Source organism: Pongo abelii, chromosome 9, assembly GCF_028885655.2.
Source record: "Pongo abelii isolate AG06213 chromosome 9, NHGRI_mPonAbe1-v2.0_pri, whole genome shotgun sequence".
Lineage (NCBI taxonomy): Eukaryota > Metazoa > Chordata > Mammalia > Primates > Hominidae > Pongo > Pongo abelii.
Window position 1 is genome coordinate 62117363 of NC_071994.2, and position 21831 is coordinate 62139193.

The 21831-nt window shown below is 45.3% G+C and overlaps 2 protein-coding genes across 4 annotated transcripts in view; both read right to left on the bottom strand.

Annotated features, from left to right (window-relative positions):
- INSC (INSC spindle orientation adaptor protein) overlaps positions 1-19427 on the bottom strand; it is a 137209-nt gene extending 117782 nt beyond the window's left edge. For 2 of the 3 annotated variants that reach the window (XM_054525924.1, XM_002822000.3), the window contains exon 1: positions 18350-18525. In XM_054525924.1, the coding sequence (XP_054381899.1) occupies positions 18350-18445 (96 nt within the window). In that variant the 5' untranslated portion in view covers positions 18446-18525. Of the gene's footprint in view, positions 1-18349; positions 18526-19335 lie in introns of those variants that run through there. The other variant, XM_054525925.1, reaches the window with a different exon arrangement.
- The window catches only part of CALCB (calcitonin related polypeptide beta), a 38037-nt gene continuing 35626 nt past the window's right edge, over positions 19421-21831 (bottom strand). Inside the window, exon 5 of the mRNA XM_054525928.1 lies at positions 19421-19499. The gene's annotated coding sequence lies outside the window, so the exon portion shown is untranslated. The remainder of the gene's footprint in view (positions 19500-21831) is intronic.

Genomic DNA, 21831 nt, shown 5'->3' on the forward strand with positions numbered 1-21831 from the left:
ATAATTAAGATAGGAACAAACATTAAATAAAACACAAATCAAAATATAAAACAAAACATAAACATAAACAAAATGACTAAAGTTGGTTTTTGAAAACATAAAATAGACAAACTGCTGACAAGATCTGGAAAAAAATCAGAAAAAAGAGGAAACGAATAAATGATATTAGCAATAAAAGAGGTTTATTTCTACAGATGCAGCAGAGATAAGAGAATATTATGCAATGTCATTAAAACATAAATAAGTTAGATAAATTCTTAGAAAATACAATTTACCAAAATTGACTCAAGAAAAAATAGATCTATAACCACTGAAAGAATTCATCAATAGTTGAAAATCTGCCCGTAAGGAAAACACCAAGCCCAGAGAAGCATGAGTTTATATCATTCAAAGGAAAAATAACCAAACTCTACCACAGAATAGGAAAAGAGAAAACACACTTCAATTGATTGTATAAGGCTGAAATAACTTCGATACTAAAATTGAACAAGAACAACACAAGAAAAGAAATATACAAGCCAATCTCATATAGAAACATAGATGAAAATATGCTAAACAAAATACTAGCAAGCAAAATCCACTATATGTGAAAAGGATTGTATATCATGGCTAAGTTGGATCTAGCCTAAAAATACATGGTTATTTTAACATTAGAAAACAGATCAGTGAAACTCACTACATAAAGAAGGAAAAAACCTTACGGCCATCTCAACAGATGAAGAATAATAATTTGATAAAATTCTACAGCTATTCATAAAATATTTTAGCAAACTAGAAATAGAAGAGACATCTCTTAAACTGATTATAGGGCATCTACCAAGAAAAATATATACAACAAGAAATATACTTGATGACATGTTGAATGAAAGCATTTCCTGTGAGATCAGAAACAAAATAAAGATGTCCAGTTCTCAACAATTTCTTCTCATTATAGTGCTAGAGATCTTAGCTAGTATAGAAAGAAAGAAAATGTATTAGAATGGGAAGAAACAAAACTGTCATTATTTGCAGCTGATGTGGTTTTCCACAGGCAGCCACATCTGCCTGTGCATAACAGCACACAGCCAGAAGAGCGAGAAGTCTGAATCTGGCCTCTGTTGTGTTCATCCAGCCACCCCAACACAGGGCTGGGTCCACCAGGCACAGATCTGCAGTTCACTTGGCAAGCCAGGTGTCCATGGGTCTGTGTCCCTGCAGACACGGTACCTTTCCCTAATTCTTACGAAAACATATGAAGTAGCAATTCATCCTCATTCTGTATGTAGAAAATCTAAGGGTATCTACAAAAAAATTCTTTTAATTGATATAAGGTTTTAGAAAGTTGGTCAGAAATGAATATTCAAAAGTCAAGTGTAGTTCTAGATACCAGCATAAACAGAGTAAAATTTAGAAGAGAGGTCATTAACAAAGCAACAAAAATATGTAAGGGCCATAGAAATGAACCTTAGCATGTGCAAGTCCCTTCTCGAGAAAACTGTAAAACATTATTAAATGATATTAAAGAAGGCCAAGATAAGTTAATAGATAATTCATGCATATGAAATACCATATATATGATAGGGAAATGTTAATTCACCATAAACTGATCTAAATATTCAGTCCAATTCCAATCAGCTCCCTATAGGATTTTTTTCTAGAACTTGACAAGTTGAATCTGAAATGTGTAGCCAAAATATTTCTGAAAAAAATTGGAGAGACTTTTCCTGCCAGATAATAAGACTTTTTAAAAACTAATAAATACAATGGGATATTGACCCTGGAATAAACATAGAGAACAGAACAGCAAGCCCCTAAATAGACCCAAGAAAATATGGAAACTTGATTAATGAGAAAGGAGGGGAAGATGGGGGGCAACCTATTCAGACCTCTCACACACAGATCCCAAATTACAAATACAAAGTGAATGGGGTTGGGGAGGCAGAAAATGTCCAGTCGTTCTTGACTGGTATGTGAGGGGAGAGCTCCTTCTTGCTCACATACTTCTACCCTTGAGGTTCCCTCTTGCCCCAAGCAAAGATCTGGCTGGATTGGCCCAGAGAGAAATAAACTAAGAGGGTTACTTTAAAAGCCCCTTTCTGCAGCCAGAAAGAGCCAGCCTAGCTCCAGGACCAAGCAGATAAAGAAGCTTCTTAAAATGAAGAAGGGAAGGTTAACTAAGAGGCACTGGCCAGATACCCACCACCCTGCTAACACAGCAGACAGCAGGGCTGGATTGTCAGTAAAAGCTGCCACAGAGGGCTTTCTGCAGCCCTAATCTTTGCATAGCTGGGTGCAGGGGCCAGCCTACCCCCTCACCTCTGGGTCCAGGTGGGTAAGGGCTGCCCCAGGCTAAGAACTTTTCAACCTTACATGGTACAGGTATGTGGTGGCAGGTGCTCTCATCCTGATAATTCTGTCACCTGGTGAATCCCACAAGCCCTATCCCATGCAGTCCTTATGATGCCCCTTCCAAGTCCAAAAAGTGATACAACCAAACACAGACTAGCAGCCAAGAAACCTTCAGCCTAGCCCAAGCTCTGCCAGTAACTAACTGCATAAGCTTAGTCAAGTTACTTAACTTCTCTTGGCCTCTTTTCTCATTTGCAAACTGGGGATAATAATATATATTTGATTACCTGGCACATTTGTTGTAAAAACTAAAATATAATAATGGATATGACATTATGACACCACTTTGTATCCCCATATGATTCCATGAAAATAGGAGGGATTTTGTTAGGCAATATGGTCTGTGGAAAAAAATAAATAAATCTCTTAAAAGACCAAAGGAGTGAAAGGTATAATTCAGGCAAAGTAAAAAATCAGCCCTTGGTCGGGACAGAAATCCAGAAGACAGGGTCCTAACCAAAATTCCTATTGGCATAATGTAAGCAAGAGATCTGGAATGTTATACAAAAAAGGCTCTCAGAAATGTTTTTTTTTCAACTCTGTACTTTGCACAAAAGGAAATTGAGGCCCAGAGAGGATAAATGACTTATCCAAGTCACACAGCAAATTTGTGGTAGAACCCAGATTAGAACTCAAGTTCTTTGTTTCCTTTTTTTTTTTTTTGAGATGGAGTCTCGCCCTGTCGCCCAGGCTGGAGTGCAATGGCATGATCTCGGCTCACTACAAGCTCTGCCTCCCTGGTTCAAGCGATTCTCCTGCCTCAGCCTCCCCAGTAGCTGGGATTACAGGTGCACACCTCCACACCCAGTTAATTTTTGTATTTTTAGTAGATACGGGGTTTTGCTATGTTGTGAACTCAAGTTCTTTCTAGTCTCCTTCTAGAATTTCACCCATAACCAAGTTCCATCCACCTTGCTTGATCCATGATTGCTACCCCAAAGGGCATAATGACCCCACAACTGAAGAAAACACCACTGCCTCCCCAGGATATTCACTGAGGAACGTGGAACACAGTGAGGGAGTACTTATTTTCCTGTGCCTACAAGTAAGCTTGCTCACAAGTATAACTCACTCCTCTCCATGTGGAAGCCCTCTGCCAAGTATACAGCACAAGACAAACAGGACAGGATGCTGACCAAGAGCTTAAGAACCAATTACTCATCCAGCATTGACACGAACCCTGGTGCCTAGGTTGGCAGGATCTATGGCCCAAATCCCTCTGACTTTTCAAGAAATCTCCAGCTTCAGCCCTCCCCACTAGGATCCTAAATGCAGGGATGGAGGTGCATCAAAAGACACTTCGGTTTGAAATCTTGTTGATGTTAAACCATAGACTTTTGCAGACTGCACGGAGAGGCTGTTCTTAAAGTGGATTTAAGCTTCTTAGGACAGCAAGAAAACAAATATGTCAGTTTGGTGAAATTCCTGCAGAAGGAGCCTCAGGCCAGACCAAGCACTGGCCTTAAGCTCCAAATATGTATCCTAGGTACCCATCTGAGGCTGTTAATCTCCCTGTGGGCTGTTCTCTTTCCAGCTGGGCAGAGGCTTTTTCCTCTTGCAGTGGCCTCAGGCACAAGATATCCCCTCGCCACACCAAAACCTCCCTCTCCTCTCTCTCAGCAGGCCCCTTCATGGCAACAGCCATGATCATGGCCACCAGTGAGATGTCACCAAGGACATAGCTGAGATAGAAACTGGTCACAGGCCAAGCCTCACGAATATATAAGGGATCCAGAGTCAGGCTCTATCCCCATCCACAGGCAGCTCTTTCTGATTCCACATCTGGCCAGCTCTGAGACAAGCCTAACACCCTGCTTTTGTCTGGGTCAAGAGGGGAGACAGTTGGTCCTGGGGGTCAGGCAGAGCGTCTGCTCTATATCAAGCCCCAGCTAGATGAGAGAAGAGATGAACAGAACAATTTTCTTCTTCTTAGAATTTTATTTCCCATTGAAAGAGATATGTAAATGAATAATTAAATAAAACATAGAAATTCCTCCAGCATGAGTTCAATGACATGCTTGACCTTTCTCTGAAACAAGTGTTCTATAGTGCCTTAGACAATATATGCCCCTTCTGTGCGCCTCCAGTTTCCCATCTATAAGAATAGAGGACTGAATTAGATGAGCTCCTGCTCTGAATCTAATGTTCCTACAATCCAATGACCCCAGAAGCTTCTAAAAGAGTCATTCATGGCCAGAGCCCAGACCTGAACATTTTTCTCCAGCTTGCTCTTCCCAGAACCCAGGCTTCTCTGTGTTCTTTGCTCAAAGGTGGCTTCCAGTTATAGGAGACATGTAGGGTTTGTCCCAGGAACTGCCACTACCATATCCTGCTGTTTGTATTAGCCATAAAGCCCCATATCATTGCATCTAAGAGCTGCCCCAGAAGTCCTCCTAGCCTCAGCATTCCTGCTGGCCTAAAGGCCAAGCAGGTTCACACAAGGCCATTGTCTTCTTGCTCTCTGAGTCCCCAGCCTATTATTCCTCCATCTGATTTTAGTTTCAGCTTCTTAAAACATAGCTCTCATTGTAAAATCTCCTTGAAAACCTGTGTCTCCCCAAACTCTCTCAACTCAGATGTGAACTCCTTAGCCTGGTGCTTTTTCCTCTCCAGACCCTGTTTCCAGCCCATGCCACCTCTTTTTAGCATTACCACCCAGTATTCCCCAACATGTCCCTTACATTCAAGCTTCAGAGCAACTTTCCCGTTATTCTTTAGAACTGACTTGCCCTCCCCATCTGTCAAGACTCAGCTTAAATGTGGCTTCCACCCAGAAGCTTACTCTGACCTCCAGCCCACAGGGCTCCTAAAACACTGAAGTGTTGACACCATTCATCCTGAGCCCGAGAGACTTGCTTGGTTTTGTAGCTGACTGGTGATCTCCTATGGGTGCATCTTGTCTCCCTGAGAGGGCCAAAGTCCCACAAGAATATGCCCATATTAGCCAGCATCTGGCACAACGCTCTCCAAGTAGCAGGTAAAGACTTATTGAAAGCAATGAGGATAGCTGGATAGATCACGGGAGCGGGTCAGACAGAGGAATGGATGCAAAGTGCTAAGGGGCCTCATATGTAGGCAGGGTTACAGAGACATCTGTAGAATAGAAAATGAAATGAAGGATAAATGAATGAATAAGTGGACCTTGGTCCTAGCCACCATCATCTCTCACCTAAGTCACTATAATAGGCTTCTAATTCATTTCTCCTCCCAGTAACAATCTACTATTTTCATAGCAGCTATAGCATGTCATTTCTCTCTTCAAAATTTTTCAATGTTCACTATACCACTCATATTAAAAGCCAAGGTTCTTCAAATAACCCACAAGAGCCTTCATGAGCTGGCAACCATTATTGCATTGATCTCAACTCCTTCAACTCTCCCCATCCCTCACTTAACTCCAATCATATGGACCGGCAGGCTCTTTCTCAAGCATGCCTCAGGGACTTTGCACTTACTCTTCTCTTTATTTGGCTTCTCTTCCAACAAGTATTCACATAGCTTCCTCCTGGCCTCTGCTTAAATGCCTGCTTATCAGAGAAAACCTCCTGACCCTGTATAAATATATAAACCACCTCCCACCCTTGGAACTCCGTTATTATTCTCGGTATTTCTCCATGGTATTCACACTTTGTATGGTGTATAGTACCCTGTTTACTGTCTGTCTTCCCAAACCAAATCCTCCAAGGGTATGAAATATGTGCTTTGCTCACTGTCATATCTCTAGGGCTGAGACTTAAACATGGCACCTACTAGGTAGGTGCTAAGTAGATAAATGAATGAATTCGTGAGGGAGGGAATGAGCAAATGAGTCTGTAACTTAGACCCTTGCAACCTTCAGGCATTTTTCCAAGATGCTGTTATCTAATGTGGCTGTCATTGTCCTATGCCTGCTCAATTCCAGCCCTGTCAGCCGCCAAAGCAGATGGACAGCACACATTCTAGGGAGCTCTTTGTAAATGACAAGCCTAAGAGAACTGAAAGAGCAGCTTCTATGGGGATGGGGGCAGGATTAGTCTACTGCCTGGTTTCTAAATGCCACATTTTAAAATCCTGCTCTCCCACCCTCCCCCAGCCTCTCTGCAAATTCCACAGGGCTAAAGTGCAATCGTAGTCTAAAATGAAGAAGAAAACAAAAGTATCACCTTTTCCACCGTAGGGCTCATGGGGAGCTGTGTTCCTATTTCCCCTTAAGGCCAGAGCCCCCTAACACCTCTGCGAAGCCCAGTCTATCTTACATCTACCTGAATAAGGAGCCTAATCTCTAATTGCTCATCACCAATGAAAGAGGGGAAGCCAGAAAAGCAGACAGTGAGCCAAGAGGAGTAATCAGTGTGGCCACTTCTGGTCTCCCACACTTCCTGCTGACACCCTGCAATCATACCCAGCCCAGCCCTAGACCAGCACAGTGACATCTCCCCAACCCCTGACAGTCTCCTCGCCTGGGATTCTGAGCTGTGAGGACCATAGAAAAGAGGGATACAGGAGTGGGGCTGAAGATAATGTATTAGTCTTGAGTCCTGCTATAAATCCAACATAAACTCTTGTTCATGGAAGGATAGGTGGGTTACAGATGGGTGTGTGGGTAAGGGACTGAATGAACAAGATGAGATAGAAAGTTGAATGAGTGAGTGAGGAATGTAAGAGTAAGTGAGTCAGAGGGATGGAATGGGCTGTTCTGTCCTAGTGCTGATGACATCTTTGAAAGGATGGCTCACTGGGCTTAGTAAGACCCACTTTCTGTATTCTCCTTTAAGCGTATGTCTAGTGCAGTGTTAGAGGTAGAAAGGAAGTTGACAGCTCCTGACAAATGTGAATCATTTGTTCGAAGGAGTCTTCCATAGGATTGTAAAGATATTTTATACAAGTCCCCAAGGAGCCAAGTCAGGACCACCTGGGAACCCCTTCTATCTCCTGTATGCTCTACAAACCAGAGATAAGGATAGATAGAGAAGCCACAGCTCAGGGATGCCACTTGTGACTTAGCCACCTCCTCCAGGGACCTTCTTAGAATCATCCAGGAATTAGATGTCACCTGTCACCAGCCTCCCAAAAGCTCCTTAGTGACATCCTAATTTGTACAGAAGATGGTAAGGTCTCTGAGGGACAGACATGGTTGGCAGGCACCCCAAATGCCAGGTGTCCCAAAATGAATGATCATTTTCCTCCTCAAATCTACTTCTCTTCTCATTTTTATTCCACTGAATTGTTCCATCATCTATCTGGTTACTCAGATGATAAATCTTTACTCATTCATTGGTTCAACATATATTTGAGGCATGTGTCAGTAACATGGTACCATGATACCTGCTAGGATAAAGTAACAAGCAAAACCAGACATGGTTCCAACCCTCACAGAGCTCATCATCATATAGAGAAAGTAAGCATTAATGATTACATAAATAAATGTAAAATTGAAACTATGATAAAGGCTTGAAGGAGGCACGTTTTAAAACTTTATAAAATGGGGTTGGACCTGGTCCTGAAGATTATGAAAGTGACAACTCAGCTGAGAACTGAGAGTAAAGCAGGAATTCAGTAGGTGGAGTCAGGAAGAACGAGCATTCTAAGCAGAGGAACAGCAAATACAAAGACTTATGGTGGGAGGGAGCCTAACAAGCCCTAGGGACTGAGACTGAGCTGAGGCCAGTGTGGCAGGGAGAGCCAGGGAGGAAGTGCTGGGTAAGGAGATGTAGGAGAGGGCAGCAGGGCCAGACAAGCAAGACCTTGTAGGACTTATTAAGGAGTGTGGTCTTTATCTTAAGATCAATAGGAAGCAACTAACGTACTTTTAAGGAAGAAAATGATTGAACAGAGTTGCGTTTTGAAATGCGCTCTGGCTGCTGTGTGGAGAACAAATTGGATGGGAGCCAGTGTGGATATAGGGGGACCAGAGGGCTCTTGTGGTACCCCAGAAACATGAAGATGGTACCATGAACTAGGATGATGCTGGTGGAGATGGAGAGAAGTGAAAGATTTGAGAGATATTTACAAGCTAATATCAACAAGATATGGGGACGGATTGGATATGGGTTTTGAGGGAGAGAGGTGTTGAGGATGACTGCCAGGTCTGCCTTGCGCAGCTACCCAGACGAAGGAGTCATTCAATGAAATCTAAAATACCTGAAGAGGACCAGGTTTCAGTAGGATGAAGAACTACAGAAATTCTGTTTTGGACACGTTGAGTTGGAGAGGCCTTTGAGGCATCAAACTGGGAGTCCCTTAGACTCCTTCATCTCCCTCACTTTCTGCATTCACTAGTCACTGTGTCCTATTGATTCTACCTCCTCTTCATTCGAACTTAGTTCAGGCCCTAGTAATTACTGTATGAATAATTAAAACAATCTCCAGGCTCTTTCTTCTTATAATCCATTCACCCACCTCATGCTGTCTGTCTAAATATCGCCTCCTGAAAGAGGCCATTTCTAACCACCCAGTCTAAAGTATTCCTACCCCATTACTCTCTATCACAGTCTTTGGGGTTTTTTCTTCTAAAAACATGTAACAATGTATTGTATTGGTTAATTTGGAGAAATAAATATACATATATGTCCTAACTCTGTTTGCTAAGAGAGCATATAAACGATGACACACCAATCACAAGGAGCACAGGTAGCCTTTAAATCTTGGTGTCTAAATACCATTTTTGACTAAAAGGATCCAGGGCTCTTCAGACAAATGGCTAATTCCAGGGCTGTATCAAAGTAAGGAAACTGAGCCTGTAACTTCTTGCTATAGTAAATAGTAAGGAAGAGCACAGAGAATCATGGGGATGCATCAAAAACAAAGAAAGCCAGCTTGCAGAGCCTCCCACTAATCAAGTTTGGGACAATGTGAACACTGAAATAAAATAAAGATAATCATTGATTATAACCCATTGAATAAATGAAGAATTCATGAAACCCTAGTGATAGGAAGGGAGGGAGTGGGGAAAAGATTTTTTTAAAGTAGAATGCCAGCTACTAAATATGGAAGAAATAATTGATTCAAAATGATCAACGATGATAAAATCAGTGGGTATAAGTTTGATAAGGAACAGGTTATACACAGTCTCAAAAGTATCTCACCACAAATTACTTATTAATTTCAGAGACAAAAAATAATAATTTTTCAGTGGAGAAACTGGCAGACATTATTCTTAAGCAAGTGATAAAAGCTCCCATCACCAGCACTGGGACAATCCCCACATCATGTGCTTGCTGATATGAAAACCGGAGAGGACATAACCTCACTGCAGTTGTATTCCTGCCCTTAATGCATTGCTTGAATCTAATCATGCAGAACCATCAACAATAACCAAATTGAGAGATATTCCACATAATAACTGACCTGTGCTATTCAAAAACATAAAGTTCAAAAACTAAATAAATAAAGCAGAAGAACTGCTCTGGATTTGAGGATACTAAAGAGAGATGACAATTAAATGCAATCTATGGATTGGATCCTGACTGAGGTGAGGGAGATTAGGGAGCCATAAAGACATTATTAGGACCGAATTGCACTGTGGTAAGAGATTATCCTTTTTAAGGAAATATATACTTAACTATATAGGGGCTAAAGAGGCATCATGTCTCCAATTTCTCCTCAATTGATCAGAAATATAAACATTTTCATATGTATTCATATATATAATCAAATAAATATAAAAATATACAGTAGAATATGTTATATAAACAATAAAAATATATTCAAATAAAAATATTTTTGCATGATTGGAGAGAATGAAAGTAATAAAGTAAATGGAAGATCATGTAAACAGTTGAGACATGAATAAAGAGAGATTTCTTATATAAGTCTTATACATTTTTATTATATTTGATATGTCAAAATTTAGAGTGACATAAAAATAGGAAGCACTCAATAAATGTTTGTTGAATGTATAAGTGAGCCCATATCCAACCATGTCCCTCCCTTCTTAAAATACCTCAGTACTTGCCCATAAATATGACAAAAAGTCTAAACATCTCAGACCCGACTCCATACAAAGCCCTTTGTAACATCTTCCATCTCATCCCCAACACTACTGACCACCCACACCATAGGCTCCAGTTATGCTAACTGCTTAAAGTTCCCCAAACTTACCACGTTAGGCAACACTTGTGTGCCCTCACATGTGCTGGTCTCTCTACCTACAATGTCCTCCTCTTCCTGGCAACTTCCTGTTATCTTTCAAGATCCACACCAAGTACTTACACTTTCAGGAAAGCCTCTCTGACTGCCCCAGTTGGAGACAACACTTCCTTGCTGCTACATTAGTGCCTCTAGTACCTGCTTTGATCATGCCCCACAGACAGGCCTTTATTTGTTTACAAGTCTGCCTTGCCATAACGTCTGATTGCTACTTGAAGCCCGGGATATTCCTACTTACCACTATCCCCAGCGCCTTGCACAGACCCTGGCACAGCAAATGATCTCAATTAATACTGAGGCATGAATAAATGAATCAGTTTTGGTTGTACTTTCTGGATCTTCCAAGAGAACCCTTAACTTTAGTCTTTTTCATTATCCTCAGAAAATGCAGAGAAGTGAGAGAAATGAGTTCTCTCATTTTATGCACCAGGAAAGGGAGGCTCAGAGAGGGTAAGTGACTTAACCCAAGATAACACAGTGTGCCCAAGGGTGAGTCAGAGCTGGAATCCAGATCTTGTGCCAATTAGTCCAGTGTTCTTTCACAGAAAGTGGGTGGCATAAGAAAGAAGGATATTGCATTTTACGGTTTGCCTATTCTATGCCAGACACTGAATTTCAAATAAACTTTCCAGTTCTAGCACCACATTGCCTTATGAGGAACCCCATTTTACAGATGAGGAAACTGAGGCTCCAAGTCAGATCTGTCTGGCTGCAAAGCCCGTGCTCTCTTTTCCGCACATTGCCAGTATGTACTGCCCACCTCTGACCCTCCATCAAAAGAAGTGAGATGGCCTGAGCCAATTGTTCTGTCCCTCAACAGTGTCTTTAAATCCAGCACCACACACAGGCCCACAACGTAGCTTACACCCTCCAACCACAGGCCACATTTCACATGGTTTCCAAACACAGAATATTTGGTTTGTAAGACAAAACCTTCATTTCTCCAGCAGAAATTGAACACTATACACAACTACCCAGCCAAACTGCTGACGCCTACAGACACTGCATCACACCAAACAGAGTCTGATCTGCCCCAAGACATCCTCAAAGCATCCAAGACTCCCCCAGAGCTTGGGACTGAGGGGACCCTGGAGCTGGGGGAGGGGAGATCAGACCGGCCAGATCGCAGAGTCTGGGCAGAGGCTTCGTTCCCAGGACAGAGGTTGCTCCATGGAGAAGTGAAGTCACAGAAGTTCAACACTGCCCACTGCATGTTGGTGGGGGTTTGAAAGACAGAGGGAGAGATCCCCGCACAGCCCAGAAGGTCTTTCCCACCCCTTCAATCCCTGCTTCTCACACAGCAACAGTCTCCAGCTGAGGCTGGAAAGGCCAATGATGCTGATCACGTTGAGGTCCTGGAGACAGACAGAGAAGCCAAGCCCTTAGCCTCATTCGCCAATTTGCCCAAAGGAGTAGTTTTTTCTGCTTTGAAAGCCTTTGAAATGAGGGAGTTGCCGGCATCTCTCGTGGTCAGTGGACATTCACTACACACTCTGGAGTTAGACAGATCTGGAAAGGAATCTTTGCTAGCTCTGACCTTGGGCTAGTTGTTTAGCCTTGCTGTGTTTCTGTTTCCTTATATTTAAAATACTCTTAACTATTTCATAGAGTTGGTATAGAGGTTTCATGAAACAAAAGATGGAAAGAGCCTAGAAAGGAAGCTGGACAGTAGTCGATAATAAATAAAAGTGAGTTACTGTGAGTTACCTTTCCTACACAGAAGTCCTAACTATCTCACACAATGCTCTTGCTGGCTTTTAAGCCTGTTTTCACTTGGTTGAGCTTAAAGCCCAGGGAACAATCAGAGTCTAAATAGTGTGAAAATTCAGCAGAGATGTGCTCCAGTCTTAGTCTTACCTTTTTAAGATGACACTTATCTGGGAAGGAACAAATACCTCACCCATACCAAGCCACCAGCACATTACTCAGTACCAGGCCACAAGGGATTTCCTCTTTCCTACCTTGTGATCAAATGCTTCTGGGAGGATGCATCTTGAAGGCAGGCAATGGCCACCAGCTTGGTTGACATAAGACATACTGAGAAGCAGGACCTCAATGCAATGCCTAAAAGCCCACCATTCGAGTTATTCTAATCATTCTTTGTTGCTAAGCTTTACCCTCCAGCTTTCTCCTTTCCCAACATGAATGGCCTTGGGCAGCATAAAATAATTTGTCTTGGAGTGAATTAGAAGTTTCAGCAACTTTGCAATGTGGCTAGAACCCTGCCCTGCATTCAGATGAGGTGCACCTCTGCAGATAAGAGGTGACAAATGATTCCCTGACCACTTAGCCTCACAGACCCAGGCAAGGAGGCAGTAAAGCCCTTCATGTGCTCCTCCACACTCCTAAGTCGAAGCTCCCCATCCCAAGCTCCAGTTCCACAAGGGCCATCCCTGATCAGAGATGTTGTGTTCCACACTGGGGGAGGGCTCAGATCCAAGAGACACAGACCTCCCAGCAGAGCCCTGAGTTGGGCAGGGTCACATGAGGAAGGGGTGGCTGTGGGGCCAGGGCCAGGCTTAGGGCAAGGGTCAAACTCCTTCGGGCACCCAGACACTTGAGCTTTTGAGACAGGGAAGAGCTGGCAGCTGAAACACTCGGAGCAGGGGGTGTTTATCAATGGCCCAATTCATTCTCAACTATCCCCCTTGTCTGAGCCAGCACAGAGATGGGCATTATGTCCCAGAGCTACTAGGAAAAAAACCTCCAAGACATCGTCACCAATTAGAGTTCAAAGGTACAGAAGCCAAATTGAGACATATGGTTTGAAAACCAGATGACATATTTGAAATTGAGGATGTCCCAGGAAAATCCAGTGTGATTCCTATCCCCAGAGACCATAGAATGCTTAATTGCTGGTTTTTCATTTATTTGTTCTGATTTCCTTCAACAAAGGGTGTGGAAGTTTACAGTTAAAAATATGTATTCTATAAAGTTGATAAAGCAGAAATTAGAAGTCAAAGCAATGGTTCCAACTAACATAGTTATTACAACAGAGCCATATGATGGACTAAGCTTCCCAGCAACCAGAGTGACAAGGGAAGCACAATGGAAAAATAATTCCTTCCCCTGCCACCTTTATTCTGCTGGACTGACCACAGCCTGCCCTTTTTTAACCACTCCCAAGGGTCAGGTGTAGGATCAGGCCAAAGAGAAGATAGATCCCAGCATTCCCCTCAAAAAGTGGTTAAACTCAACTTGCTCTCCTGCATATTAGAGGAGTTGGTGGGTGAGAGCTTAGTCACCCGTTAGACCAAACCATAAACACTAAGAAAGAAGAAACTCAGGCCAGGCATGGTGGCTCACACCTGTTATCCCGGCAGTTTGGGAGGCCTAGGCAGGCAGATCACCTGAGGTCAGGAGTTCAAGACCAGCCTGGTCAACATGGAGAAACCCCATCTCTACTAAAAATATAAAAATTAGCCAGGCATGGTGGTGGGGGCCTACAATCCCAGCTACTCAGGGGGCTGAGGATGGAGAATCGCTTGAATCCGGGAGGCGGAGGTTGCAATGAGCTGAGATTGTGCCACTGCACTCCAGCCTGGGTGATAGAGCGAGACTCTATCAAAGAAGGAAAGAAGGAAGGAAGGAAGGAAAGAAAGAAAGAAAAAGAAAGAAAGAAAGAAGAGAAAGAGAGAGACAGAGGAAGGAAGGAAGGAAGGAAAGAAGGAAGGAAGCTCAATACCATCTTTCTAACTTCCCAACTGAAGGAGCACATTTAGTCTGAGTACCTCACTGAAGTATTCAGAAGAGAATAGCCAGGATGGGACAGGTCTAGAAGCTCTACTAAGAAGAATAACACCACCACTTAGCCGGTATTTTAGGGCATCTACTCTTCCAAGTGCCGTATAGTGTGTGCCCAGTGGTCACCAGGGGGAGGAGGTCATGGAGAAGATTCTGTCCAGAAAAAAAAGATAACCACTGGAAGAAAGGAGAGGAGCAGAGCAAATGCCATCCCTCCACCAGCCTGCGGGAGGGAGACTCAAAGTAGGGTTGAACGAAACCAAAGAAAAGAAAGAATCGACCCAGCTCAATTCACTGTTCTCCCTGTCAAATGGTTGCCTTGGGACCCAGCCCAGAAGGGTCACTGCTTCTCTGCAGCAAGTGTAATCCAGAGTATAAACTACAGCATGGGGCAAATTATATACGCTGAGCTCCATCTCAGATCCCAGCCTGACCTGGCTTGCCTTCCAAAGGCAGTGTTTGGAAGTTTTCACTTCTAAAAGGGCAAACACTGCTTCTAAGTCCCAGAGCTTAAGGGACAAGATGCTCTCTGGCTGAGCTCCATGGACAGCCTCAGTTTCAGATTAAATGGAACCCCTCAAAGGCACCATATCACCATCTGCCCTGACCCCCCACAGCCAAAGTCCCTGACTTAAAATATTCCCCACTGAGGCCAGTTTCTCGGACCCATTGTCAGAGGTACAATATATAGGTTAAAAGGGGCAAAAGTGGAAGGAGGCTAGCGGCTGAGGGTGGGGCCACACCAGGGATACATTTGTGCATATGCATTGAACAAAGTGGGTGCATGTTGCATACATGTCGTTGTCCACAGGTATACATGTTGAAAGTGTGAATGGTTGCATGGCTATCCTGAGAAGAATGTGTGCAAGACTGGTGCACATGGACAGGAATGTGTGTATGCTGAGCATGTGAGCGTGGGTGCACTGCGAGTGTTTGTGGGTGGCCATGGCCATATGGTCTACCCATCCCCTGGCCTCCTGTCTCTTCTCCTGGTTTAAGAGTGGGGTCTCCCAAGCTGTCTCCCTGATCCTGGTCTAGCCAGATGGGGTCAGTCAGAGCCACATTCACTCCAGTGTTGTGTGAGGGCTCTGAGCTTCTGTCCTTCTCCAAGCCCTGAGAAACCAAAGCTGAATGACCCACAGAGAAGACACCCCAGCTGGGACAAGTCAGGTCACCTTAGAAAGCCTGAGTTCAGATAACACTCCCTAGCCCCAACTTCTGCCTTCCTGAGTTCACACTGGCACATCCACTCATCCACATGTGGACTGGCTCAGCCCACCTGGAGGGCTTCCTGCCACACACACAGGCATTTCCACAGGTACAGATACAGTCTACCCAGGGCAGCAGGTGCCACACAGGCAAACACCTGTGGCCCACTCCAGGCCACCACACACTCTGACACACTCGTTCACCGACACTCGCACCCTGGGGCACATGCTAGAAAATTCCACATGTGGACATCCCATCCTCATGTGGGATGACACACTCCCTCATGTGGGATGACACACTCCCTCACACTGGCGCAAGCTCCCCTTCACAAGCATTCCCACTGACACACTTACACCTACTATCCAATTAGTGACAAACATGCACTGTTCCCAACTAGGCTGGCAGAGGCATCACCAGCCCCCTGAATCCAGCTAGGGGAGCTGTCTACTTACTTAGCGTGCGAGACAGGCGGGTGGTGCGAGCGGCCAGTGGTGGCGGGACGCAGCTGGAGCTCCAGAGGCCGCACGCGAAGTGGCCGCTCTGCCGGCCCAGCCCGAGGGGCCGCCCCTGGCCCCCGGCCCCCGCCCCGCTCTCCCCCGCCCGCCCTCTCCGAGGCGGCCGCAGCTTCCCAAGGACCTTCCACAGCAGCGCGCTCCCTGCCAAGCCTTGGTCCTGCGTCAGCCACGGCTGCCTGCTGTCTCCGCGGGACTACAAGGCTATTTCGGTGCCCCTGGCGGGGAAACCTGGCGCTCCCTCCCATCTGCAGGAGCGCTGGAATGGGGACGCGGTCAGGCCTAATTAGAGACCAGGCTCCCCCGGGCCAGGCGGCAGGCACCAGGGTGATCGCCTGGGAGCCGCGGAGCCGTCCAGGCGGGGTCGCCCACAAGGTGCCCCGCATGCCAACATCTGGAGAGGGGAAGGGAATGTGCCGCGATCGTTTCCCTTGGAGCTGAAACAAAACAAGGAGGGATTTGGGTGCAGTTCACTTGCTAGGAAAGAGGAAGCCGCCCAGCTTTGATCGACCCCAAACGCCTAGAATGAGACGGTTTATTCACCGCAGGTGCTTCCCTCTGGAACCTTGCTCACACACACCTAAGTCACCCTCCACATCTTGGACCTGCCAAAAATGACCAGGGGTTGTTGCAGAAACTCCTTCTAACTTTGGCACATAAAATCAGACCCCACCCCCCATCCCCGTCCTGGACTCTGTCAAATAGCTAAATCTAGAGGAACTTGATTCCTACCCAAAAGCTTGGGAATGTGGCATTATTGACCTGGAGGAAAGCTTCCAGGTCATTTCATACAACCCCCCCTCCCCCGCCTCTGCCGTCTTGCTATGAGGCCCCCAGAGCCCAGAGAATCTTGACCTATTCTTGGAGGTCCTCAAGCAAAGGCAGCCCCTGGTCTCCCTTGAGCCCTGTTCCAAAGCTTGAACTCTCTTACTGGCAGAAAGATCTCCTTGACATCTAACCTAAATCTCTCACATGCAAACTATGTCAATTTGCTCACAATATGTATTCAGGGAGAAGGAGCTCAACTCAGTCCCCATGACAAAACGACCACGCCAAGGTCCCACTGCAGCCTTCTCTTCCTTAATGCTAATAATCTCTTTCTTTTTTCAGGCTCTGGCTGAAGCTGACTGCTGCTCCCTGGACTCGAACACACAGTAGCTCTCTGACATTAACTCTCCTCCTCAGCTCTCTGGGGGCCCAGGGCTCAGAAGGTGGCCAAATTGTTCCTCTCAGACAAGCCAGCTTCGACTCTACCCTCCAGTCATCCAGAACAGCCTGATTCTACTCCCCAAGTTCCCTGAGAGGGGCCTCAGTTCCTGTTTCAACAAATGCTGTCTAGGGCTGGGGACAGGGCTTGGTGCCGCCTGGCTGGGCATTACCACTGAAACCACAGTCTTACAGACTGCAGAATCTTCTCTCTGAGTCTGTTTCTGGTAGGGCAGGTGGTATGATAAGAATAGTCTCAGCTGGGAGTGGTGGCTCACGCCTGTAATCCCAGCTCTATGGGAGGCCAAGATGGATAGATCACGAAGTCCGGAGATTGAGTCCATCCTGGCCAACATGATGAAACCCCATCTCTACTAATAATACAAAAATTAGCTGGGCGTGTTGTCATGTGCCTGTAACCCCAGCTACTCAGGAGGCTGAGGCAAGAGAATGGTTTGAACCAATGAGTCGGAGGTTGCAGTGAGCCAGTGAGCCAAGATTGTGCCACTACACTTCAGCCTGGCAACAGAGTGAGACTGCATCAAAAAAGAAAGAAAGAGAGAGAGAGAGAGAAAGAAGGAAAGAAAGAAAGAAAGAGAAAGAAAGAAGGAAAGAAAGAGGAAGGAAGGAAGGAAGAAGAAAGGAAGGGAGGGAAGGAAGGGAAGGAAGGGAAGGAAGGGAAGGAAAGGAAGGGAAGGAAAGAAGTCTCCACTTCTTCCTCAAAGAAACCTGTTTTGCATCCTTCCTCTACTACTTTCTAGTGACGAATCCTTGGACAAATCACTTAACCTCTCTGAGCATCAGTTTTCCCATATGTACATTGGGGAACATAAAAATCTCTGCCCAGTTCATGAGGTTGTTGAAAGTATGAAGTGAGGTCAAGGATGTAAAGCACCTGGAAAACTAAGATATTTTATTATATGCTAGAAATAGAATGAGGCTTAGATCATAAACAGATCGATGTTAGCAAAAAAGCCTCAAAGGTCTTTTATTTCCAGGCCCAAACTCTGTGTCTGGGTTTCAGGGTAAGAGAGGAACAGACTTGGTTTGTTAGATGTTCCCTGGAGGCACTTGGCATAAATGCCCACCCCCCACTTCCCAATACACACACACAGACACACACACACACACACACACTCACATCCACCTTCCCAGATACATACGGCACAGCACAGCCTCCTGGACTCCTGGACTCCCCATAGACCCCAGCCACCTGGACCTTCGCTGGCCGCCTCTCCATTGCCGGGGGGCCGCCTCATGGCTCCAGCCTTGGCTGCAGCAACTCCAAGTCTCCTTACAGAGGCCCCTGTGAACAGCTTCTTTCCCTTTGCCCATCCTTCTGGGCCATGGCCCCGAGAAGGCCTGTGACTCAAGACAAAGCTTGTCCAGGCAGTTCAGTACTGAGGCTGCCCAAGGGAGCTCAGAGTTGAAGCTTCCTCTCCCTCGACCCCCTCCCCTCTGCCTGCCTGACTTCTCAATGCTGTGCTGTCCTGCTTAATTCTTAATGGAAATTCCATCCCCGGCGCCGGCCCTAGCTGGCTCAGGGAGTCCAGGCTTGGGCCAACAGCAAACTCCACCAGAGAGACTGGGCCTGTCTGGCCATATAAACACACTTAAACACATATATACATGTGTGTATACACACAGCAGCAGCAAGACATGCTCAGAGACATTTACAAACTCAGATATTCTCATCCAGACACATCCATACACAAAGATAATATACATTCTAATCATTAACATTCATTGCATATACGAGAACTTCATAGGTATCAATTGCTCTAATTCTTAGAACAGTACTAGGTTCTGGGATTATTCCTATTTAACACATGAAGAAACTGAGGCCCAGGGAGGTTAAGTAACTTACCCAAGACATTGATAATAATAGCCTAACACATGAGCATCAGGAACTGTGCTAAGAAGCTTATGTGCATTGTTTCATTTTGCTGCCATAGTAACATTTTATAAAAGTTATTATTATCCCCATAATACAGACACAGAAAAGGGAGGCCAGGTGGTTTAAATCATCTGTCTGTGGCCTCACAGCTGGTGACATGGAGGCTCTACACAGATACACATGGGAATCCTTATGGATGCACAGAAAGACACACAGGTAGAGACACATGCACATGCTCAGAGGTGTACTCACAAATAGCTTATTTCACCTAAACCAAAGTAGGCGCCTCAGGACTGGTCCAGAGCTGTATCAGGCAAAGGTCCCCTCCAGCCTGACTCCACATTCTTCTCCTGTCCAGACGGCCTATCCCAGATCCACCAGCTTCATACATCACTTTAGGAAGGACAAGTTCAGATCTAAATGGAGGAAAGACTTCAGGTTTACACTGCAGTCTGCCAGGTTCATAGTCAACCCCCAGCCTCAGCTCCAAATTGTTTCCCCAGTATTCCCTAGATAGTCACTGAAAGAAGCCTCAGCTACACTCTTCTGAAGGGATTACACTTCCAAGGAGGGAGCACCTCAGAGGCTCTGAGCACTGACCAGCATCCAATGCTAGGATCCTGTCCTTCAGGCCCAGATGAATATAAACAGGGCCCTTGGGACAAGGCCTGGCACAGGAGCCCAAGCATTAGGTAGAACAGAGCACGTGTTGCCCGAGGGAGTTGAAGTTATACTGCAGGAAGATGGCAAAACCCTGGTGGAACAAGAGGAGACAGGGGTTGCGGCCAGGCCACTCCACCCTCTCCTGCATCTGTTCCACCACATACTTGTTGTGGCTTATTGGCCATGTAGGGGAGGGCAGAAAAGTCCTGTTCCTTGTGGGACAGGCAGCGACGTCCTGAGTCCAGAGAGTTGAGAGGACAGACATGCAGGAGAGATCCAAAGAGTTCAGTCCGCCAGGAGCTTATCCACTGCTTGAAGTTGCCATGCTATGCTAGGTATCTCCAAGGGGCAGGAGGTGTGCTGGCCTCAGGCCTCCTTCTAAGCAGCCACAATAGAGAAAGTGCCTAAGAAGGCCTGTTATAGCCAGAGTAGTCTCTACTGTCTCTTGTGATTTCCCCTATCCCCAACCCAGAATTGCCCAATTGTTTCTGTTGTCACAAGCTCATCCACCCTGTAGTCAGAGAAAATAGCCCAGCATGGCAGTCCCATGGGTCATCAGCATTGGAAGAGTTTTTTGAGGGAGGAGTGCTTAATCTCCACAAATGAATAAGGAATCATGGTGATTCAGGCAATAGCTCTAAGATGGGGAGATATTCTGAGCTGAATAATTTGCATTTCTAAAAATTTCCCAGGTGATGTTGATACTACTGATCTGGAGATCATGCTTTGAGAACCACTACTCTCTAGAATAAGAGAAAGTCAGGGACAATCCCAGTTCAAAACTAAATTTCCAACCTAACTACAGCATAAAAATGATCTCTTCTGAAAGCTCCTTAAAGAAACAATGTACAATCCTGGGCCAGGAGCAGTGGCTGACACCAGTAATCCCAGTACCATTGTGGGAGGCTGAGGTGGGAGGGTAAGTGAAAGCTAAAAGTTCAAGGCCAGCCTAAACAACAAAGCTATACCTCATCTTTGCAAAAAAATAAAAATAAAAAATTAGCCAGGAAAAGTGGTGTGCACCTGTGGTCCCAGCTACTCAGGAGGCTGAGGCAGGAGGATAGGAGGAGGACTGCTTGAACCCAGAAGCTCAAAGTTACAGTGAGCTATGATCACACCACTGCACTCCACCCTTGGCAACAGAGTGGGACACTGTCTCAAAAAAAAAAAAAAAAAAAACAATTTTTAACCTTTTCAGCAGTTTGTACACTTCCTTGCCTAACTTTTCTCTTCCCCACTTCTGTGTCACCCCTGCCATCTATTGGTGGGTCTTTCATGGGCTCTGTCATGGTTCTCTCTGCCCCAGCGCACCTCAAGACAAAAAACGGCATCCTCCACTCTGTCCTCTACCTGCACAGAGAAGTTATCAAGATGAGGGACCTGCACAAAAATAGCGATGACCAGGCAGGCTCTCAGTTCCAGGGATGGAGATAAGAGATCAAAAGGTCATAGTGATAGCAGCTGAAATCCAGCCCCACCCTTAGAGATGAGCAATAGGCATGGGTCCCAGTACCCACAGCTGCAACCTCCAGTATCCCTCTGAGACATGCACATCGAGATGCTGCCCTGCCCCCAGGATGGAGAGATAGAGCCCTCACAGAGGACAAGGAGACAGAGTACCAGACAGGCTGGTGCAGATGCATCATTAACTCACTTGGGCAATGGCTCATCTATCTCTCCAGGCCTTGCAATTCTTACAAGAAGGAAAATGATCCCCAATTCCCAAAGCTAGTGTGAGAACCTGTAATATAATTAGAATGGAGAGACAGAAGAGACAGAAAAGCCCTCAGAGATCTCTGGATGCAGGGGTTCTGAAATTTTATGATCCACTAGAATCACCTGAAGGGGGGCAAAATGCAGAGTCCAAGGCCTCCCTCAATGTTTCTGAGTCAGTAGGTGGGTGGTGTGCTGGAGCCCACATGTACCTATCTTCCCCAGAGTGAAGTTCAGTGACTTCACATTGTTAGCTTGAACTTGACCAAGGTAGAAGTATTTATTTACACTACAGAAATTGAGCAAACACTATAAATTAGGGTGTTTTGTTTTGTTTTCTTTTGGAAAGCCTGTTGTTGATCACTTAGCAGC